This window comes from Hyperolius riggenbachi, chromosome 1 (assembly GCF_040937935.1).
Source record: "Hyperolius riggenbachi isolate aHypRig1 chromosome 1, aHypRig1.pri, whole genome shotgun sequence".
NCBI classification, from domain to species: Eukaryota; Metazoa; Chordata; class Amphibia; order Anura; family Hyperoliidae; genus Hyperolius; species Hyperolius riggenbachi.
In genome coordinates this window covers 318,807,179-318,832,230 of record NC_090646.1, presented here as the reverse complement: position 1 = coordinate 318,832,230, position 25,052 = coordinate 318,807,179, and the positions used below count along the sequence as shown (strand labels likewise).

General features: G+C 42.6%; 1 protein-coding gene across 4 annotated transcripts in view; it reads right to left on the bottom strand.

Annotated features, from left to right (window-relative positions):
- Positions 1 to 25,052, bottom strand: part of REST (RE1 silencing transcription factor) — a 145,091-nt gene that overhangs the window by 57,478 nt on the left and 62,561 nt on the right. For all 4 annotated transcript variants that reach the window (XR_011020491.1, XM_068233839.1, XM_068233838.1 and 1 more), the window contains exon 3: positions 10,358 to 10,441. Coding sequence is in view for 3 of the 4 variants with exons in the window: in XM_068233839.1 (XP_068089940.1) it covers positions 10,358 to 10,441 (84 nt within the window). In the remaining variant the exon portion in view is untranslated. The remainder of the gene's footprint in view (positions 1 to 10,357; positions 10,442 to 25,052) is intronic.

The window sequence follows — 25,052 nt, the reverse complement described above, 5'->3', positions numbered from 1 at the left end:
TATATATATATATATATATATATATATATATATATATATATATATATATGTGAGTTAAGACTTAAAAATTGAAGGTCTGAAATGGATCAGTGAGTTACGGCTTCCGCTTCAGCGCACACTCTGTATTAGATTACATGGAGGTGAAAAAGATAGAGAGAGGAAGCCTACCTTTGTGTGGTGGTGGTGGGAGGGAAGCTTTGCAGCAATCTTCCTTCTTTAGAACTGGAGAAGGGGAGAGAACGAGGTGCCCTCCTCTCCAATCCTGGCTGTAAGTTGTGAAGTTTTGAACTGACTCAAGTGTAAGGCAACCCCCCACTTTTATACTTTGAGTCAGTCCTAAATTTCTTCTCTTATAGCCAAGTATATACTGTACTTCTTTCTGCGCCAGTGGAACGGGGTGGATCTATGGCAGAAGTTTGTCTTACCATTGGAAGTGAGAAATTCACTACCCTGGTGGACTCAACAGGAGGATCTGAAGAACTGACCTTTCAAAAGTCTTGCACGCATCCTATTGGACAAGTTGCAAGACTCAGTACCACACTTCCTTCTTCAAGCCGTAAGTGTCAAAAGTGTCAAGACTTTTGAAATGCATAGAAGACAGCGGACTTATGGGTAAGTAACCCCCTCTCTCCCAGCCGCACACCTGAGGCAATTAAGCGAATTTGAATCAGACTCGTGAGCTCGTGCCTGCTCTTGTCTATTTGAGGACGGATTTAAAGCAGAATGGCGGGGGGGGGGGGGGTTGCCGGTTTTTTTAGTTTCATAGTGTAAACCAGGGTTCGGGGGCGGTGCAGCGTACTTTTCAGGGGAAGTTGCCAGAGTTAAATTGTAGATGTGGCCACAATTTATAAGTTTTTTGTTTTTAAAGCTACATACAGTGGAGTGCGAAATGTATACATTGTTGGTTGTTATGGTAAAAAATGTCAGTTAAATATATCATATAGGAGACACACAGTGATATTTGAGAAGTGAAATTAAAAAGGACCCAAACCAAACATTTTTTTATTCAAAATATTTAGTTGCAACACTGACACATACAAACATAAATAAACACTCTTTCAAGTCTATGAGCATTTCAGTGCATGCTTTTCACCCTTCTCTTTTCATAATTAGGGTTATACAGGTGGCAGCCATTAGCAATTCCTCCTTTGCAGGACACCACCTACTCCACCAGTTTGCCGGATTCTGTCCTGGCAATATGAAAGGAAGGGAGGGGTTACTCCAATTTGTCATCATGCAGCTGAAAAAAGGCTGCTATTTATTATTATAATTTAGAAAATAGATTTTATTTCTGAAATCTTGTATTTTTAATTTGGGTCCACTTTAAGTGTATTGGATTTGGATTTACAGAAAGTGTGCAATAATAGTTAAAATAAAATTAAGCAGGTGCATAAATGTGGGCACTTTATTGATTTATTGTCATTTTATTGATTTCAAAACCTTTAAAACTAATTATTGAAACTCAAATTGGCTTGGTAAGCTCAGTAACCCCTGACCTACATACACAGGTGAATCCAATTATGAGAAAGAGTATTTAAGGAGGTCAATTGTAAGTTTCCCTCCTCTTTTAATTGTCTCTGAAGAGCAGCAACATGGGGGTCTCAAATCAACTCTCAAATGACTTGAAGACAAAGATTGTTCACCATCATGGTTTAGGGGGGAAGGATACAGAACGAGATTTCAGCTGTTTCCATTTCCACAGTTAGGAACATATTGAGGAAACGGAAGACCACAGGCTCAGTTCAAGTTAAAGCTCGAAGTGGCAGACCAAGAAAAATCTCAGATAATCAGATGCGACGAATGGTGAGAACAGTCAGAGTCAATCCACAGACCAGCACCAAAGACCTACCAGATGGAGTCACTGTGCATCATTCAACCGTTCAGCACACTTTACACGAGGAGATGCTGTATGCGTGAGTGATGCAGAGGAAGCCTTTCTCCGCCCACAGCACAAACAGAGCTGCTTGAGGTATGCCTAAGCACATCTAGACAAGCCAGCTTCATTTGGGAATAAGGTGCTGTGTACTGATGAAACTAAAATTGAGTTATTTGGGCATAACAAGGGGCGTTATGCATGGAGGAAAAAACACCATATTCCAAGAAAAACACCTACTTCCTACAGTAAAATATGGTGGTGGTTCCATCATGCTGTGGCACTGTGTGGCCAGTGCAGGGACTGGGAATCTTGTCAAAGTTGAGGGACACATGAATTCCACCCAATATCAGCAGATTCTGGAGACCAACGTCCAGGAATCAGTGACAAAGCTGAAGCTGCGCCGGGGCTGGATCTTTCAACAAGACAACGACCCTAAACACTGCTCAAAATCCCCTAAGGCATTCATGCAGAGAAACAAGTACAACATTCTGGAATGGCCATCTAAGTCCCCAGACCTGAATATAATTGAAAATTTGTGGTGTGAGTTAAAGAGAGCTATCCATGCTCGGACCCCATCAAACCTGAATGAGCTAGAGATGCTTTGTAAAGAGGAATGGTCCAAAATACCTTCAAACAGAATCCAGACTCTCATTGGAACCTACAGGAAGCATTTAGAGGCTGTAATTTTGGCAAAAGAAGGTTAAATATTGATTTCATTTATTTTTGGTGGTGCCCACATTTATGCACCTGCCTAATTTTGTTTAAACAATTATTGCACACTTTCTGTAAATCCAATAAACTTCATTTTATTCTAAAATATTACTGTGTGTCTCTCCTATATGATATATTTCATTGACATTTTTTACCGTAACAACCAACGTTTTATACAGGAAAATCACGACGATTAACAAGGTTGCCCAAACTTTCGCATCCCACTGTATATAGTGGCTGCAGGCCACTTCATACCCACCCACGTGACAAATATGGCAACCATAAGGCTCCAAGTGACATGCAGCAAGCAACCATAAGCCATCAAGACAAGTGAGTCCATCACTATCAGCACACACAGAATAAGGAAAAGTCCAGACTGCCCCACATAACTTATGCAAGCCTAAAGGTGCCCCATATGAATAGGAAGGGAGGGGTCACTCCATATGACTGATATGGCTGATGGGGCATCAGATTGATCCCTCTCTCACCAAATCTGATCAGAGGGATTTATTACTGCCAAAGACTGTAAACAAATTTCCAATACATTTCAGCACAAAACCTATTGGAAATCCGTGCAGCCGCTTCTGCCTGACGAACCCCACAAGTTTCCCCAGGTTAATCCCCCCCCCCCCCCCCCGGGCTGTGAAGAGTGAGGAAGGAATGCTTTTCTCACCTATGCAATTGGTGGTCATCCTCCTGTGTCCCATGTCTTCACATTATTGCTGGGGGTGTCGGTTCCCACGACCTGACGGCATGTTAATGCCCTTGAATATGCCATCAGGTCATGGGGTACAGGTGCCCCTGACTGTGATGGGGAAAAGACACGAGACACAGGAGAAGGGACGCCAGAGAATAGGTGAGGGACACCGCTTCCACACTCACATGGGCCCAGGGTACACACATTAACATGCGGGGAGGCCAGCCAGGGTCCATTGGTCATCAGGAAGTTAAACAATATTACCATGTGCACTCAACTAAGCACTTTTAGCATTTTCCAGCATCCCGGATTAGAGCTGAACAGTTTCCCGATTTTAAATCGAAACCGCAATGCCAGTAAAGACGATCTGGTGGTTATCGTCACTAGCTGCGGTTTTCCCCAGCGCTTGCTATGCAGCTCCACCTACCGCCACCGTCATCTACAAGTAGAGGATCCAGTGATTGGCCGAAGCTGCACTGCTCAATATGGTGCCGCCTACCACCGCCGTCATACAAAGTAGAGCCAGCGATTGGCAGAAGGAAGCTGTGAGGCTGCTCTAAACGGATCCGCCCCGCCACCCTCATCTGCGAGACTTACAGGCTCCGCAGTCCGCCGCACAGTGTTCAGCTGTGACATGATCACAGCAGGCTCCGCCGCCCCCCCACGTACATGCTATGTCTGCACTGCAGCTCCACTCAGTTGCCTCAAAGCTGTCAACCCAACGTGCCTGGCCAGCAACATTGCACAGACCCCGCTACCACTAGGCCCCCCCCCCGCTGCTTCCCTTCATACACAAGTCGTGGGAGCACTTATGTTTGACTACCTATAGTGATGCCCAACACTTGACTTCCTATACTGAGTCTGCACATTGTGAATTTTTTGTGCTAAAGATTGATTTGAAAAAAAATCGTGAAGCAAATCAAAATCACGATTTGACAAAAATCATGCAATTCAACCTTTACCTAAAATCATTCAGCCCTATACCGGATCAATTGAATAGATCAAAATTATGATCAGGTGGCCACGTTGCAGTAACGTTCTCTGGCAGTTTCAATCATTATGATTAAATCTGCTGGATAGCGATGCCACAAATTTAGCAATGTATGGGCACCAGTAAATCAGAGTTAAGTAATTACAACAGACACTGACCGATAACCTAAACAAACAGTCAGAGACTCCCTCCTCCCCTAAACACAAATGCTGCTGTTCTGTGTTGTGCAGTTAAAGCCATATGACATCCTAAGCTGCATATTCAGGATTGATGAATCATGGGAAAACACAGTTACACACTTAAAGCTGAATTATCGCAAATGCCTTCTATGACAAAATTACAGTGAGCAGTGGTTATCAGAAGTGACAGGAAAACAGCTGAACAGCAGTTCAGACAGAAACAAAGCTAGCAGTGAGTTTTAACTCATTACCACTCTATGTAAAACACTTTGGTGAAGTTGGGTTTTAATTATTACAGCTTTTAAAAAAAAATTTCCGGTTATCTTGATCCAGCCTTTCAATGCATCTTCAAATACAGAAAGCTAGCTACTGCCTTCATAGTTGTATGTCTTTTACTTGAGAGTGAGAAACAACATGTCAATTGCTGAGAGATGCCCGCTTTGTATGTATGTAATAAACTGGCACATATCCATTACCTCCCCTTTTTTTGGAATAACAAACATGGTGACTTCCCTCAGACATGGTCTCACCTGGTGCATTGTCATATGGCGGCCCAGAGTTCAGCCAAACACCCAGGCCTGGTAATAAACATGGTGGGGGTGGCAGAATTCTAGCGGTTTTATTTATGCAGGAAAAGCTGTCACATGTATAGGTTTTAAATTTTAATGTTCTATGCAAAATTTCATTGTAAACTGTAAAGTTGGGTTACTTCTTTAATATATTGCTTTGTGACATCTCAGAATATTCCAGGCTGTAAAGCTTATAAGATTATTTTAACTTGCAAGCTGGAAGATTGTTGACCTACTGGTTACAAGAAGGCAAAACATTATTTGTTTATTGTACAATGTATCTTTCAAATGTCAAAGTTATAGTGTGGAAGACTGGGAACAAGTTAAACTCACATTACTGCAGCAATCTTATTTGCTCATTAATTACACATAAATATGATCAATTTAAATATTAATCAGTACAGTCCTTCTAGAGAAATAAATAATTATTGTTAAACCCTATATAATATAATTTAATACTTTGAAATATATTTTGAAATGCTGGATTCTTCCAGTGATGATTTGAGACAGTAAAACATTCTCGTGGGATTGTTTTGGTTCTGGAGAATTGTTGACATGTTCTGGTTACAAGGCTGTCTCAGTTAGCTAAACACTGAAAGCTGATAACACATGATGTTTTGGGGACAGGCATTATAAAATAAAACAAAATAAGGTGTTTTCCCAATTAGTTAAAGAGGACAAATGATGCCACCTGGCGGTTTAATAGTCTTATAAAATTAATATTATTTGTTATGAAATGAGGACCCCTGCCGGTGGAAAAATATTACATTTATTTATTTATAAGAAAGGCAAATATATAGAAAATGATTTTATATTATTAAGATTTAATATGCGACTATTTCTTATATGATGAATTGTTTTAAGAACAATTATATAATAAGCTTTATATTTAAATGCGTACATTAGAAGCCCTGTATGCTTCAATAAGCCTTAAATTGCTGAAGGCTCTTACAGATCTGTGTACAGTGTTATAGGGTCAACCTGACCTGGGAAAGTACAGACACATTCCAAAAACTAATTAGCAGAAGGGGATATTATCAGAAATGCGTCTTGAATGACATTGTTTAGTCTCAATGTCTGGGGCAGCCAGCAGACAAGATGACTGGTGACGTCCATTTTTAATTAACTGCGTCAGAAATGACCCTATATCAAATGTTGAGCACTCCAAATGACGTTAATTCCCACAAGATAAGGTAATTAAGGAATTTATAAACAATAATATTATGATTTAGGTATCCAAACATGATAAAGCATTGACGCATGGAAGCTTTAGCCAATCAGAACCTGGGATTCAGGGAAAGTCCAGATTAGGCAGCCATATTGCATCCAACCCCTATAAAAGTAGGGGCTGAACGCTCATAGTTTGCAGAAGCCCAACAATCTCCTGAGAAGACACATGAGGCAGAAGCTACCTTCCCACACGTGGTTCTAGATGCTGAAGAGATGACAGAGAAGGAGTAATATGCTTAATATTCTGGTGATTTACTTTATTAATTTTTCAGCATTAAGTTTTGTTAAGATGTTAACAAGAAGTTTTTTTAGAAGCTATTTTTTATGCTATTTCTTTGAGAAGTTTACTACAAGTCTTACACAGCTACTATATACACAGCTATTGATACAGATGACACTACTTTTGATCTAATTCTACATAACACAACTGTTATTTTCTTTTTTTGAATGAACTTAGTAGATTGATGATCGCTTGGCTATAAAGCCTTGATGAGATGGAATACTGTTAGAAGGAAACACTACTTGGAACTGTTCATATTTTGTATATATCCTGTATGATACGCAAATACAATTTTTTTATATAAAATTATATACTGAGTGCTCTGATTCATTTCAAGGTATACCGTCAATCTATAATTACGAGTTAGCAATCATGAAAAAGGCAAGAACCGCTCAGGTTTTTGACAGGGGTGTAGGTATCTTTCTTTCTCAAAACTCTTAATTCAGCCTCCTGCCTTTTACTTTTCATACCTAAAAGTCCACTCAATCCAACCCTTTTCACTTTCAAATTTCTGTAATCTATTGCCCCCCCAGGCCCAGCCAGTCTTTTCTTAGAACACTTCACAGCATGGCTTTCTCTCTTCCTGTGCACTGACATTCCCTCAGTCATCATTGGGGGCCTTCAACATCCCCAACACTCACACCTCCTGTCACTTACCACCTCCCTTGAACTCACACTTTGGCCCACCACTGCAACCCATGCTGATAGCCACACATCGACCTAATATTCACTAGATGTTGTTCCCTATTCAACCTCCTCAGCTCTTCCCTCCCACCGTCTGATCAAAACTTACTCAAATTCATCATCCTTTCATTCAATCCAGTCCATACACATCCCCACAACAGACTTGTATACACAAGTTCAGAAGCATTTGCAATCTCAACCTCCAAACACTATCGACCTCTCTGCATCATCTACTCACTCTAACCATCTTTTACGGACCCTGAGCCAGCAGCTGCTCATTATAACACCACCTTACCTTCAGCCATTGACTCTGTGGCTCTTTCCTCCACGATCTACTGTCGCCGGGCCCTTCACTTAATGAGGAGATCAAACTACTGAAACGCCACTTGCGGATAGCTGAACAGAGCTGTGAAAAAAATGCATACACCACTCACCCACACTCACCCTTTTAGGTACAATCTGAAAACTCACCTCTTCAGGCAAGCATATTCTCCTACCTAGGACACCATCTCATACACAGCATCCCTTTACCTACTGTGCTTTCCCTTAAAGCAGTAGGATCAGCCATACTATGCCAGGGGAGAAAAAACACATATATAAGTAGATAAATACTTGATCTACTTACATAACACATGTATTATACTGTCCACGTTTTGATTTCAGTGAATGTTATATAGTAAATGACCAGAATTCTGTTCCTGGTGGGGGCCATGTCTTTTGCCCACAGTTAAGGCTAACTCGTGATGTCATTTCTGCCCTTTACTTTTTTTCTTGTCTCCTCCAATCGCTGAGTCGCCTCAGCCTTGCTTGTAAACACAAGTGAGTAGGGGATTAGGTTTCAGATAAGCAGCTGGCAGGGAAATAAAGGGAAGAGGAGGAATAGATTATAGATAAAAAGAACCCCCAGCATGCAATTCTTTGGCACGACTACTAAAGGGCCAGTGCTCCTTAAGTATGTGATAACTCCAAATCATAACAGCAGAAAAAAGTTTTGAAAGTTTTGAATGCAGGCTTAGCATCTTTATCACTTAACTACCTTAGCGGTATGGACGAGCTCAGCTCGTCCAGTACCGCCAGAGGGTGCCGCTCAGGCCCTGCTGGGCCGATTTTGTTCAAATAAAGTGCAGCACACGCAGCCGGCACTTTGCCAGCCGCGTGTGCTGCTCGATCGCCGCCGCACTGCGGCGATCCGCCGCGAGCAGCGGCGAAAGAGGGTCCCCCCAGTCGCCTGAGCCCTGCACAGCCGGAACAAATGGTTCCAGCCAGCGCTAAGGGCTGGATCGGAGGCGGCTGACGTCAGGACGTCGGCTGACGTCCATGACGTCACTCCGCTCGTCGCCATGGCGACGAAGTAAGCAAAACACGGAAGGCCGCTCATTGCGGCCTTCCGTGTTACTTTTGGCCGCCGGAGGCGATCAGAAGAACGCCTCCGGAGCGCCATCTAGTGGGCTTTCATGCAGCCAACTTTCAGTTGGCTGCATGAAATAGTTTTTTTTTTATTTAAAAAAAACCCTCCCGCAGCCGCCCTGGCGATCTTAATAGAACGCCAGGGTGGTTAATATACTCAGACCTGTTGCTGTTGAAATTTGATTTTTATGGTGACGATACCGCTTTAAACTTTTAGACTGTAAGGCCTTTTGGCCAGGGCTCTCTTCCCCTTACATCTAACAATGCTGTGTAAAGTGTGTGCATACCTCCCACCCCTATGTAAAAATCTGTAATTGATGTGTTCACTGCATCTGTGGTAATCCACCATTGTCTTGTATTAACTGTTGTATTGTTCATTTTGTATGGTTATACCGTGTATGCTGATGAACAGCACCACGGAAGATGCTGACACTATATAAATCAATAATAACAATAATGAGGGCAATGCCCACACAGGCGCAGGCAAGAGTTGGGAGATGGGGGTGCTGGAGCTGTAATGGCCACACAAGAAAGAGTGGGGATAGGAACATGCTATAATGGCTACACAGCAAGTGCAAGGAAGCACTGAGAGAGCATAATGCCCACACAGAGCACAATGAAGCAACTGCAGATCATCATGGCCACACAGGTAACAAGGAAACAACAGGCAAGGGGTGGGGCATAATAGAGCACAAAGTGACAAAAGGCATAATGGCCGGATGGAAATATTTGCGTGCAGAGTCAAAAGAAAGCCACATAATAAGGTGACTAAAAAACAAAAACGCTCTGAGACTGGCAGTCTCAGAGCGCTCTTTTTGTTTTTAGCCATGTTATTTGAATCACAGGGTTGTACATGAGCAGTGATTGCCTGATCGGACCAAAAGGGCATACTCCAAAACCCCATTCTATCGCTACATAATGAGGTGAGGCACATAATGGTCACACGGACATAGGGTGGCCTTTAGATTAACATACTCCTGCACTGAGGGCTGAGGTGGAAATTCTGTTATTGATAAAGTTTGCCTATTGCTGGTATTTTTTGTACGAGTCTGATATGGCTTTCATTGGTTTTAAAGTGAATGGGAACCACATTTAAAAAAATGAGACAGATAGTTACCCAAGGAGAGGGAATACTCTGGGTCCTATAGAGCCTTCCCGCTCCTCTCCTGGTCCCCTCGTTCCAGTGCTGGCTCGCTCGGTAGCAGTATTTGACTAATTTAGTCAAATACTGCTTTACCCGGCCGAAGGAGGCTTCAGAAGTCTTCAGGGAGCCCGAGTGCTCCTGAAGAAGGGTGGCCCTGTGCTGCACCTGCGCAAGCACGCTCACGCCTGTGCAGTATGGAGCTGCTCGTCTTCGGGAGGACACGGCTCTCGAAGACTTCCAAATACCCTTTCGGTGGGGGACTGAAACGGAGGGGGGGGGGAGCCAGCACACGATAGAGAGCACCGAGAGAGGAGACGGAAGGCTCTATATGACCCAGAGCCTTCCCTCTCCTTAGGTAAGTATTTGCTTAATTTTTTTTAAAATGCGGTTCCCATTCACTTTAATGATACAGATTGACTAAGCTCTCGCAAAGCCTCTGTTACTGGATGCATCCAGTACGACTGTTCATAGAAATGTCCACCTGATTTTTATCTATTTTTTAACCCGATTTTGACCTCCTCAGGGGTGCCTACGCATGCTACAAAGTAACGTATATACATGCAAAATAAAGTATAAATAATCAACTAACCTGAATGGGTCCGCATATGCCTGGTCAAGTGAGTTTTTTGCGAACTGGAATACGGGCACATTATACATTGATATGGTCTTTCGCCTGTCGAAAATTGTTCAAAAAAAATTATTCAGACAATTCACGTCATAAAAGCTAAAAACCATTCTATACAAACTGCAGCAATTACAATTTTTATAACACAAACACACACTACAAATCTCATGCAGAAATACACTTTTCCTCCATATTTCACCATACCTAGTTTTCACATAAATGCCCATTATAATATATTCCTTGGCTCTTCCTGATTAAAACAATACAACACCACATAGTAATTCATTACTAGTCAGGCATGTAGCAGACTGTTATCCCCAGACTGTGCCCAGCACATTCAGGCCCAGCACATTCAGTGATTACCTGTGTGTGTGTGACAGGTGCACATTGTAATACCCAGTACTGCATATACCTACCTGGTGTTCACAGTGCACCCACCCACCTACCTACATGAGTTGAGCGCACGCAGTGTCACTGTGCCTGTCCGCTAACTGTCTGTGTGTGACAGCTGCACATTGTAATACCCATTACTGCATATACCTACCTATTGTTTATAGTGCACCCACCTACCTACGTGAGCGCACGCAGAGCCACTATGCCCGTCCGGTATCTGTCTGTGTGTGTGTGTGTGTGTGTGAGACAGGTGCACACCTGGCTTTAAGTGTGGATGTAGAGATGAACCCTTGGACTACTGGGTGTGCAGACTTGACCTGTGGCCAGGGCTGCCCCAATTTGCCATTCAACTTCTGTCTTGCCCTGCCTCAAGCGTCCTGTCAGAAAGGATCTTCAGCGCAGCTGGAGGCATCGTCACTGAGAAGAGAAGTCACCTAAGTCACAAGTGTTCAGTACATCACCTTTATCAAAATGAATGAGGCATGGATCCCGGAGGGCTACTGCCCGCCCCAAGACTAAGTTAGTCCCCACACACAGCATCTCTGCCTGCATGTGCCGTGTGACTGCCTGCCCCAAGACTAACTCGCTCCCCACACAGCATCTCTGCCCGTAGGCCGCTTGACTGCCTTCTTCGCCACCACCAACAGGGTCCAGGACACCAGGCGGATCCCTGAATTTTTGAGGCCGCTGCTAGCAGCGGCCACTATAATAATTTTTCTGGTGCGTGTACATGCCTGCCTAATTTTTCTGGCTGCACTGCACCTGCAACAAAACAAAAGGCATGTACATGTGCCAATTCCCCTTCATGATCATTACCTTGCCACGGTGAAGGGGCTTGCGTATCACAATGAAGCAATGACCGCCGGCTATATGAGTGTCTCGGGGGGGGCATCTTTGACTGCACATTGTATTATACCTGGCAGTCAGTGCATACCTTTCACTTGAATGGATGTCAGACTTGCCCTCCATAACAGATTCTCGTTAAAGGCAAGTGGTGTCATCTTTGCCCTCCATAACAGATTCTCGTTAAAGGATTTAAAGTTGATTTGTCTCATATACAGCAGGGCCTCGAAAGTCCTCCTGTATTGTTATTTTTGGTCACTACCTCGGGACGTGCATGCCATGCCTGCTTCCTTCCTTGGATGTGTGGTGGTAGCTGCTCCTTTGCCCACAGCGTGCTTGCTGCCTTCCTGGGATATGTGGTGGTGGTGGTGGTAGCCGTTTTAGGCTCCCACTCCGGACTGGAATCGAACCAGGATTCCCCGGCCATTACCCGTGGTCACCATGGTACTGAGAAAGTACCATTGAAAGTTTCACACACTTGAATGAATGGCAGACTTGCCCTCCATAACACATTCTTGGCAAATGCTTTCGATTTGGTTCGTCTTGCGCTGGGTCAAGGGTCCATCTGACCACAGATGCCTGGTCTGCAAAGCATGGTCAGGGCAGGTACATTACTTATACAGCATGGGTCTCAGGCTCCCACTCCGGACCGGAATCGAACCCCAATTCCCCGGCCATTACCCGTGGTCACAATGGCAGACTTGCCCTCCATAATAGATTCTCGTTGCAGGTACTGAACAGCAAGTAGAAAATGTAATTAAAAAAGAATAGATGTAAGCTTTAACAATCATAGAGAAAGAACCATCGAAAGTTGATAAGGCAGTCAGACATCACCTGAAATCACCGAGTGAGGAAGAGCAATCTCGACATGGTGCGCACCAGTCCAACACGGCCGTCACTAAACAAACAGCTGTTTGCGGTGCGTTACACAGTGAGTTTGGTATGTCAGTGTGAAGCAGTACTCGAATTACACTCCCTGGTTGATGTGTACACATGCAAGATGTTTTAAAGCACTTTAGGCCTGCTATTTAGCATTCAATGTGATTTCTGCCCATAAACGCTGCTTTGCGTCCAATCCGAATTTTTCCCGGGGACTTTTGGCGTGTATCCCACTCTGCCATGCCCCCCTCCAGGTGTTACACCCCTTGAAACATCTTTTCCATCACTTTTGTGGCCAGCATAAAATTTTTCTAGTTTTCAAAGTTCGCCTCCCCATTGAAGTCTATTCCTGTTTGCGAAATTTCACACGAACCGAACTTTTGCAGGAGGTTCGCAAATCGAAAATCAGAGGTTCGGGCCATCTCTAGTAGCAAATAGCAGTAATTCTTCATTAAATGGTTGCACGCATGAGCAGCGACAGGAACATGTGCATGCACACACAAGCACACGGCGGCTGTTAATTCAGAGCAACTCCTATTAAGGAATCCTAACTGGTTACCTTTTGTATTTTATAATTTATGCTTTACACAAAGTTTTATTACAATTTGGTTGATGGCAACTGTATATCTGTTGAATTGCCTAGAAGTAATCCTTGAGAACAATTGAGGACAGGTGTTATCACCAAATCAAGGGGACAGCTATGGGTGTTTCTGCAGCAGCAGCCTTTGCAAATTTATTTGTTGGGTACCTTGAGGAGATCAGGATGTACCCAAGTGAACCATTTCGTCAATTTGTCAAGTGGCTCAGGTTCATTGATGACATATTCCTGGTGTGGAGGGGTGGCATGGTCTCACTTCAGAGATGTATTACCACGCTGAACGGCATCATGCATGACATGGTTTTCAATCCAGAGTGGCCCATGAGCGAAATGACATTCCTTGATGTCCACATCATTAAACAAAAGGGTGCTTTGCGTACCACTCTACCAGAAATCCACTGACCGGAATTATCTTTTGAGATATGACAGTTTCCATCCCAAACGATTGTTGTCCATATTCCAATACCTTCAGGTGTTGCAGATAAATAACAATGATGATGATCGAGAAGTGATATACACATGACCAGCAGATTTAGAGAGGACGTCTTATTGCAAGCACTGAATAAAGCACGGGATAGATGGGGGGAACCACGACATGTTATCAATCCAGGGATGCCTCTGGTACACACACACACACACACACACACACACACACACACACACACACACACACACACACAGACACACAAAAAAAGAGGGTGGTGAACACACATTTACCTATCTTAAAGAAGTCATCAGGGAATGCTACTACCTCCGTTCCCCGCCGCTGTCCCGCTCTCGCCACTCGGTAATAAGGCCGACCGCGGGGTCAACCTTACTGCGGCTGCGAAGCGCCGCTGTCAATCATGGCCACGTGGGCAGCGGCAAACTGCGCAGGCGCAGTAGTTCTGCGCCTGCGCAGTTCGTGCGACCCACGTGGGCATGAGTGACAGCGGCGCTTCGCACAGCCACAGTAAGGCCAACCCTGTGGTCGGCCTGAATACAGAGCGGGCGAGAGCGGGGACAGCGGCGGGGAGCAGAGGTGACAGCATGGGACAGTCTGCTGCAAGGGGCTGGAGAAAGCCCCAGGTGAGTAAAGCGAATTTCTTTATATTTCCCTGATGACTCCTTTAACCTCTGAGCCATCACTCCCAGAAACAGTTAAGAAGAGACAGCGGGGTACTATATCTTTACTTTATCAGTTGTTATCAAAATCAGCTACAGGTTCTATGTCTTATCTGAAAGCATGGGAGCAGGATCTGCAAACACAAATAGACGACTCTCAATGAGCCTCATGTTGGACCAATGTGGCTTCTGTCACTCGTTCCTCTATACTAAAGGATATGGCGGTTAAACTTATGATGAGATGGTATTATACACCTGTTCGCCTTTATCGTATTTATCCTGATTGTTACTCTCTGTGCTTTAGAGGTTGTGGAGCTTCAGGCACACTTTCGCATATTTTTTGGGGTTGCCCCACTGCAGTACAGTTTTGGAACGATTGGCAACTCTTATTTTTTGAAGTTCCAGGTGTTCATCCTACCCTTTCAGGGACTCAACTTTGGCCTGTTATTGTTTCATTTACCACTTGCTCTGTACCTGTGCTTCTTAAAACAATATGTACCTACAGTTTGTTCATTTTTTTTTGACATGATCAATAAATCTGTTGAATAATAATAAAAAAAAAAAATTAAAAAAAAAAAAAAAGGAGACTCCTTGCCGCACCGATAGTGCCCCATCTTCAGGGGCCAACTTGTCCAGGCAGACCCTTGGCAGAAATAAGTGAAGCCCAGAATTTCTTTGTCCGCCAAGACCGGTTGCTATAAGAGCTTTAAGTGAAATATTTGTTGTTCAATTAATATGGGACAGTATTTCACACATCCCCATACGTGTAAGAGCTATGACATCAAACAATACCTCAAATGAGATTCGTGTGGTCTACCTGTTGAAATACCCGTGTGGTCTTGCATGACCACGGGCCCATTTAAGAAACCTTTTCAAAAACATTGGAGTGAAATCAGGGTGGCTCTTGAGGCCGAGGTACAAGGAAAATAACCAGATGTAAATAAGCCAGTGGCAGCCCATTTTGTTGAAAAGAAACATTCTCTGCACATTCTCTACATAAAATTCTTAGGGAGGCGGTGGTGGATGCACCTCCCCAAAGTAGACAGCATACTGTAGATTTAGATACAAGAAAATGTATTTATATACTGCAACAAACAGTGCAACGCATTTCGCGGGTATATTCAAGCTTCCTCAGGAAATAACGAACAAACCTCCCTAAGAATTTTATAACTTTTAGATATATGCCTTTATTCTTTTGGCGCCTCTGTTCTCTCTACAATATCGTAGTCCACCCCTGGTGGAGGAGTTGGTTCCCCTTCTTTTCCTATCTACAGAGAGCAAGATCTTAATCCTGAGTGAGGACAGGACTAATCCTCCTCACCTGTCGGTTGCCTGTACGGTGACCCTGACTTGTGAGCATATCCATTATATATACACTTTTCATTCATCCAACTTACTACACTATATTGGGCTTTCGGTGTCCCTTTTTTCCCATTCTCTGCACATATTGCGGGGGATGGCTATTGATCAGGTCTTCACCCCTAGAAAAGGAGGTGACCGTACAAAAAAACTGTTGCTACAGAGAGAAGCGTTTTGGATCTTCACTCCTAACACTAACCCCAGGAGGTCTTAACAGCAATAATGTCCTCATGTTTTCTTGATGAAAGATAACTTGTGATTTAACCTGATCTGTTCATATGTTGCAAAATGGTGAGAATTATTTTATTGGTTCACAGGATTATCATTTTTCATCTTTATGCACTGGTGATTCACATTTTGGCCTGTTGGTGCGACCTCCGTGGACAACTCACTTAGACAGTATCCTTCTTTGCGTCTTTGTCAGCTGTCTGTGAGGTGGCATAAATACATAGTTACATAGTTATTTGGGTTGAAAAAAAAGACATATGTCCATCGAGTTCAATCAGAGAACAAAGTACAACACCAGCCTGCTCCCTCAGATATCCCTGCTGATCCAGAGGAAGGTGAAAAACCCTTACAAGGCATGGTCCAAGTAGCCCCAAAAGGGAAAAAAAATTTGTTCCCGACCCCAGATTGCAATCAGATAAAATCCCTGGATCAACATCATTAGGCATTACCTAGTAATTGTAGCCATGGATGTCTTTCAACGCAAGGAAAGCAACTAAACCCCCTTTAAATGCAGGTATCCCATTTATTTTGTATGGTGCTAGACCATTGGTACGACCAAAATGCATGACTTTACATTTTTCAACATTGAATTTCATCTGCCATTTATGTGCCCATATAGCCATCCTATCCATATCCTGTTGCAATATGTTCCTATCTTCCTGAGAGTTGATTACCGGTATTCTGCACAATTTTGTATCATCTGCAAAAATAGCAACATTGCTCACTACTGAATCTACTAGGTCATTAATAAATAAATTGAAGAGCATCTTACTCATTTATTTCTAATGCTTACCTAATGTTTGATTATATGACTAGCACTTGTTGCTTGTCATTAGGACATGATCCTAATATGCATTTCAGAATGCCAACTTGGTTTAGTATATTATATATGCTCAGCGCAGAGTCCAAAAACAAAAGACGAGTCTTCAGCAAAGGATAAAAGCAGGCAAATCTCCACCACAATATATATTGGGTTCACGGCACAGCTCTGCAATCATGGATACCCAAAAAAGGAAAGAGGCTTACCAGCTGGTGACAACCCACATTATAAGGTTGTATCAACGCTTTGGTAGGACATCAGGAAGCAACAGTCTGTCCAGGATCCACCAATTCAGCAATGATTCCTCTCACGAATGGATATCAGTAAACATCATAAAAAACAAACAAACGGCAACTCTAAGTGTAAACCGTTTAATATAGAGTTTTCATAGTAAAAACAGCTTAAAAATAGCATAAAAATAGCATAAAAACAAAACTTACATACAGGGCCCATGCAATGGGAACCCCGAGAAAGTTGCACACGTGTATGGGTCAGCGGTAAAGGATAGTATGAAGGTGCCGCCTGTCTCCTTCCCGACCGGTTTCGCAAACTAGCAAACTGGCCCCGTATGTAAGTTTTATTTTTATGCTATTTTTAAGCTGTTTTTACTATAAAAACTCTATATTAAACGGTTTGCACTTAGAGTTGCCGTTTGTTTGTTTTTTTATGATGTTTACTGATATCCATTCGTGAGATGAATCATTGCTGAATTGGTGGATCCTGGACAGACTGTTGCTTCCTGATGTCCTACCAAAGCGTTGATACAACCTTATAATGTGGGTTGTCACCAGCTGGTAAGCCTCTTTCCTTTTTTGGGTATCCATGATTGCAGAGCTGTGCCGTGAACCCAATATATATTGTGGTGGAGATTTGCCTGCTTTTATCCTTTGCTGAAGACTCGTCTTTTGTTTTTGGACTCTGCGCTGAGCATATATAATTTATCTGTTTGTGAACTCTGGACATCGTTCTTCTCTCAGCAGCGGCCACTTTGTTTCCTTGGCGCTGATACACATATGCAAACTTGGTTTAGTATATTGCCTTAGTTCTGCATATTGCATAAGTTTGTAACTGCGTCATGTTTATTACTACAATTGACATTTTGGAGAAGTGATAGTCATGTTTATGTTTACCTGTGCCATACTTCTTTGCCTGGACAACTGTTTGGCGCCTGGGCGACATTCATGATGCGCACGTCTGTTTGTCTGCATCTCTGTTTCCTGGGCAATGAAAAACGCATTGCACAGATGCAACACAAATATTTGTCCACATCCTGACGATTTCTCAGTAATGACGCACGCATTGCGCAGGTGCTACGTGGAAATGCTTCTGCGTTGTCCTAATTCTGTGACATGCAAGTTTTTCTCCGCCTTCCTCCGACAGCTCCATAGTAACCATCCGGAAGCGGAAGGATGTCATGTGATGACACGGACCCTGTCCTTATTGGAGCTAGCTGACGTTGTGGCTGCGCACCCCTCCCCCCCCCCCCTTAGCTTAGTGCTCCAATAGATTAGAAAAAATCATTTCACAGCCCCACCTAGTGTTTCCACCCCATTCTTTAGATTGTAAGCCTCTGGCAGGGTCCTCCTTTCCCTAGTAAATTCTACAGGATCATGTGCTCCTGTCCTACGACAGCCTGTACTTGTATTACTGGGCCTACCTAACCAGCCTATATCACATGATCATGTATTTTGTACAATTTTCATGTATAACTTTGCTCTATGTTGTCTATGTCTATGTCTGTCATCCTTGTATCATTGAAAAAAATGAATGAACTAAGGAAAATGTCTACTTACAGTATCAAACCGTTTTATTAAACAGACCAAATAATGACAACACAGATCACCCTTATCCCCCCCAAAATACACAGCTGACCATCCACATTCACTCAATAGTCAGCTGACCATCCACATTCACTCAATTTCAGACACTCCTCAAGCTGGATATTTATATGCACAGCAGTTACTAGGGGCTCGTTTCCACTATTGCGGTGCAGAATCGCCTGGATTCCACCGCTGATGAAATAGCATGCGGATGCAATTTTTTTTCCGCGTTTTTTGCCGCGAATTCGCATAGGTGAGGGTATATGCGAATTTAACCATGTCACTGCCTGTTTGAAGTTACATTGGTACCTATGTGAATTCGCATGAAAATTCGCATGAAAATTCGCATACCATAGCCGCATGCGAATTCCCTATTAAATACATTCGCGGCGATTCGCATGCATTCCACTCGCAGGCGAATTCGTTGGCTCTTTTGTGCGTTTTTTTAACGCTGAAAAAAAACGCACCTCAACAACGCTACAGTGGAAACAGGCCCATCCACTTGCATTACATGTGCGAATCCACATGCGTTGGACGCATGCGGATTCGCAATAGTGGAAACGAGCCCTAAACTGGTAACTGCTGTGCACATAAATATCCAGCTTGAGGCGTGTCTGAAATTGAGTGAATTTGGATGGTCAGCTGACTATTGAGACATACACAGCCGTATATTTTAGGGGGGGATAACGGTGATCTGTGTTGTCATTATTTGGTCTGTTTAACCACTTAACTCTATCTGGACAGATATATCCGTCCAGATAGACTGTGCTGCTTCTGCGGTGTGGTGCGCGCGATCGGGCGCGCTCCCGCTGCCTGCCGTTAGCTCCCCGATAAGTGAATGGGAATATAGTTCCCATTTACCGATCTAAGCCCCCCGGAGAAATACAGACGCTTTCTAAGCAGAGAGCGCCGTATTTCTGCCCGCCACAAAAATTTACAGCCTCCTAATAGTTCCTGGCAGTGTGATCGTACGCTCCAGGAACTTTGACTGTGGCCATCTTGTGGCCAAATAGTAAACTGCACCCACATACATTTTTAAATAAAGAATTACATTATATTACATCTAAAAATAGCTGTTTACCTCCCCAACTAAAATTACCCACATACATTTTTTAATTAAAAAATAAATAAGAAAATCACAATTAAAAAAAACTACATAATTAGTTACCTAAGGGTCCAAACTTTTTAAATATACATGTTAAGAGAGCATCTTATTCATTTTTTAAAATTATAAGCTTGTAAATAGTGATGAACGCAAATTGAAAAAAATGCACCTTTATTTCTAAATAAAATATCGGCGCCATACATTGTGATAGGGACATAATTTAAAAGGCGTAATAAGCAGGACAAATACGCAAATAAAATACATGGGTTTTAATTACGGTAGCATGTATTAATTTTAAACTACAATGGCCAAAAACTGAGAAATAATGATTTTTTTTCCATTTCTTTTGTAATCTTCCTGTGAAAATGGATTTAGAAAAAAATAATTCTTAGCAAAATGTACTACCTAAAGAAAGCCTAATTAGTGGCGGAAAAACAAGATATAGATCAATTAAGTGTGATTAGTAGCGATAAAGTTATTGGCGAATGAATGGGAGGTGAACGTTGCTCGGATGCATGAGATTTTCCACGCTGTAGGCTGGAGTGGTTTTTAATAAAACTTTTTGATACTGTAAGCAGACATTTCCCTTAGTTTATTTTTTTCCACAATTACAGTGTATGGGGAATGGCTCCCTAATAACAGGTTACAGTGATTACAAACATTTTAAGTGCTCCCCAATTTCCAATTTTTGTATCCTTGTATATATTTATTGTCCAGCGCTGCGTAATACGTTGGCGCTTTATAAATACAATAAATAATAATAATAATAAAAAGAGGGATTGAGAGTCCTTGCAAACGATCACTCCACCTCAGTTAACACTCGTTTCGCAGGGTTTGAACTGTGTCACAGAATGAACATTTTCCAGGTATGAGTTGTCTACTTGATTCAATTGTGTTATTTAAATTACATACAGTTTTCTAATTGGTTTGTAAACACAACAAAATGGTTTTCTAATTGTTTGATCCACCTTAGGAATGAGGTTGCACTACAGGTACTATTTATTGTAGGTCTTTGCACAATTACGTGTATGTGTTTCTTCTGTCCTATGCCTTGACAAAGGGGACCCCAAGGGCCCCGAAATGATAGTCGGCCATTGGGTCAGATTTGTATTGCATGTGTGTACAATGGGACAATAAATTCTGAGAGTTTGTTCCTTTAGACTGTTGTGCAGACTCCTTCTAGATATTGGATTGTGGCTGCCTTAGGAGCCCTGCACCAGCATTTCCACACACCAAGGTGTGCAGCTCTTCCGTTTCAACTACTGTAAAAGTGGACCTGAACTCTTGCACAGGACAGAAGGAAAACCAAAAAAAATGCACCCTGTATGTATTTAGAGAGTTTAGCCCGTCTAATCCCACCTGTCTAATCCCCACACCTGTGACTAATCACAAATTGTAATTAAATCTTAGTGTCAGATGACTGCCACAGTAGAGGAGCTAATTTTTAAACACAGGGTGTTAGCAATATGCCTGCTTCCATGAAAGCAGGAAGTAGACAGTGCAGGTTTCTTGCAGGATTTGTATCAGCTGTCACAAATCTGTTTTACTTTAAAGGTTATTATGCTGTTGCACATCTTTTAGAGCAGAGAGGAAGTTCAGAGTTCAGGTCCACTTTAACAGGTAAATGCAGTGAGAGAAAAGACATTTTTGATCCCCTGCCGATTTTGCTTGTTTGCTCTCTGACTGATAAATGACCAGTCTATGATTTGTAATGGTCAGTTTATTGTAGCTGTGAGAATCAGAACAACCAAAGAACCCTCAAAAACCCAAAGTCAGAGCTTGATGCGCATTGTAAACAATCATTAACCCTCTGCACTCAAAATACTCACACCAAGCTGAAACTCCAAAAACATTAACCCTTTCGGGACCGGCTGCCTAACCCTCAACGATTTCAGCTGCCCGGACGTGATCTGCTGCAGAGGCGCGCTTCGGCACGCTCCCCCGTGCCGTTTCCCGGTAGCCCTGAGATCAGTGAACGGGAACATGGTTCCCGTTCACCGATCTAAGTCCCCAGCAGAAAAATCAACAGTCTCTTATCAGAAGCCGCAGTCTTCCTGCAAAAAAAAAAAAAATAAATAAAGTTTCCCTGTCCTCCTTGTGCTTCCGAGGAAGCGAGAAGCACAAGGAAAAAAAACAAAAAAAAACTCAAGGTGGCCATCTTGTGGCCCAATAGTAAAACTACATCTACATACATTTTTCAAGCCAATTTACACACGTTATAACATTAAAAAAATAACTGCTTGCCAACAACAAAAAATTACCCAAAACATTTTTCATGGAAAGAAAAAAAAAATTACAATTAAAAAACAAAACAAAAAAACCACAACAACAAAAAACAACAACAAATAGTTACCCTAAGGGTCTGAACTTTTTAAATATGAATGTGATGGGGCTATACTACAAAAATTTTTTTAATTATAAGCTTGTAAATAGTGATGGACGCAAAACTGAAAAAAATGCACCTTTATTTCCAAATAAAATATTGGCGCCATGCATGGCGATAGGGACAAAATTTAAATGGTGTAATAACCGAGACGAACGGGCAAATAATATACATAATTTTTTATTATGGTAGCGTGTATTATATTAAAGTGAGTGTTTACCATTTTAAAAATAAAAAAGTCGGATACTCACCTAAGGAGAAGGAAGGCTCGGTCCTAATGAGCCTTCCCTCTCCTCTCCCGGTCCCGCGCAGGATCCCCCGTGGCATCTCATGTCCTCTAGTCCTTTGAGAAGGCCTAGGGACAAAAAGCTCATCTGCCAAGCTATTATATTGCCCTCTGATGTATTTATACATGTTAATTAGATCTCCTCTAAGGCGACTTTTCTCTAGACTAAATAAACCCAGACCTTCCATCCCACGTATCAATTTTGTAGCTCGTCTCTGTACCTGCTCTAAAACTGCAATATCTTTTTTGTAATGTGGTGCCCAGAACTGAATTCCATATTCCAGATGTGGCCTTACTAGAGAGTTAAACAGGGGCAATATTATGCTAGCATCTCGAGTTTTTATTTCCCTTTTAATGCATCCCAAAATTTTGTTAGCTTTAGCTGACAAAATTTTGGGATGCATTAAAAGGGAAATAAAAACTCGAGATGCTAGCATAATATTGCCCCTGTTTAACTCTCTAGTAAGGCCACATCTGGAATATGGAATTCAGCTACAATTGTCCTAAAAGCCTCCTTACTAAAATGCTATGGAAAGCAGAAGTTTGCTTTCTTAAAACAAAGTATTTGTGTTAATTCAGGTTGAAGTTAGCTCTGAGATGTCTCCCAGTGCATCACTGCTGAAATATGCAAATTAACCATTGTCGTCCTTAGAAGCTAACACACCTCCAGATCCGCTGGAATGCAGCTGTTAATTGTAGAGCCACAATAATCCAACATGCATACAGACTGGTTGGTCTTCATCAGTGCATGGCATGGATTAATGTGACTCTATGAAGTAGGACTTGAAACACCCAGAGGTACAGACTAACCAGCAAGCCCGCCCGCAGTAGTCCTTTAAGTACCTTAGGGTTCATCATATATTTAGCACAATAACCCTTCATGTGAAAAAAAAAATGCTTCACATGATTTTTAGGTTGGCACAGTACAACTGAAGTGATTCTTAAAAGAGAAGTTCTAATGCTAGGCTGACTGTAGAACATGCTTGGGCATGTTTGAAGAGGTTAAAATGTGTTCAGTGGTACTTAAACCAAGCACAAAAGGGGATGGAAGTGCACAGTCAACAAAATTTCTTAGTTTCTGTTTTTTAGTCTAAATACTTTTACATTTAGATTGTTTTTGTTCATCATAAATTAACCTTGGTTACATTAAACTGACAATTTTCTGCATACATGTGAAACTTTTAGTCCCTGCCTGAACTGACTGATCCCATAGCTCCCAAATGTCCCTTTTTTGCAGGGACTGTCCCTCTTTGGGAGCCCTGTCCCTCTGTCCCTCTTTCCTCCTCATTTGTCCTTCTTTCAGGACTTTGTCCCTCTTTCTATGCAAATATATGTATTTATCTACTGAAAAATGTGTTTGATTGACTCTAAACTTTATTCTCATCATTTAAATTTGTATATTTCTAATTTTCAAATATTAATATGAAGGAAAATGAACCAGGATAGAAAGGACCAGTGTGGTTTGAATTATAAAACAATATATTTTTCTTGTGAAATCTTTATGGTATGCGTGACTAGGGTTGTGATGGGGGCGTGGTCAGGGGTGTGGCTTAAGTGTCCCTCTTTCTCATCTCAAAAAGTTGGGAGGTATGTGATCCCTTTGTGATCCCAAAACGAAACATTGTGAGGTAAAGATAGACAAGGATCATCCGGGAGCGGCAGGATGGAGAAAAGGGGGGGGGGGGGGGGCAGATGTTGGAAGGGACTGCGGAGAGGCTTACCAGGTTTGCCTAAGGCAACTCACAAAATGGTGTCTCCGACCACATGGCCGCAGAAGAGCAGAACTCTGCAGCCCACAGCGCAGCCAGCAGGTGATCCCTGGACTCAGATGGATGGCAATGAGCTCCCCCAGACACCAAGTAAGAACCATTAAGTCTCTACTCCCCTGCCCAGGCGTAGAAAGGGACAGGGGACGAAGTCAGTCCTAGTGCAGGATACAGGGTAGAGGAAGCAGGGGGACATGGTGCAAGATGAGCCGTCCAGGGCTGAGCTTATGACGTTAATCAGGGATCTGCAGTTCTCCCTCACTTCCAGGCTGGACTCTATCCAAGCTGACCTGTCATTTGCCAAGCATGATCTCTCTAAGTTTAAAGAGCGCACATCTGAGGCTGAGCGCAGGATCAGTGTGTCTAGATCTTCTGATTCGAATTCTCTTAAACTGGATGATATACAAAACAGGGCATGCAGATGCAATCTAAGTTGGTGGGGAGGGGGGTCCCTGAAAAGGCTGAGGGTTCGGACCCTGAAACTTTTTTTTGAGAACTGGTTCAAGGAGATGCTGCCTGATCTGCAAGTCTCTCAGGCCTTCATTATTGAGCGGGTTCATTGTGTTCCTTGGGTGTCTTCCTAAGCCAGGGGCTCCTCCTAGGCCCATCATAGTTATTTTGGTTGAAAAAAGACATACGTCCATCGAGTTCAACAAGAGAATGAAATGAAATGTCTTAAGCTTAAAGAGAAACTCCAACCTAGAATTGAACTTTATCCCAATCAGTAGCTGATACCCTCTTTTACATGAGAAATATGTTTTTCACAAACAGACCATCAGGGGGCGCTGTATGACTGACTTTGTGCTGAAACCCGTCCTACAAGAAGCTCCAAGTACCGCGGTACTTTTGGCAGTTTGTTACAATGTAACAAGGCTCACAGACAGGAATTAGCTGTTTACAGCTGTCTCTAACAGCCAAAACAGCTAGGAGCAGCTACATAACCTGCTCGCAGTAAAAATGTCACCATGTAATAAATGTCAGAATGTAAATCGGGGAGAGGAAAGATTTTACAATGAGCAAACACTGACTAAATCATTTCTAGATAATTATGGTAAAAAATAAAGCACTTTTTTTT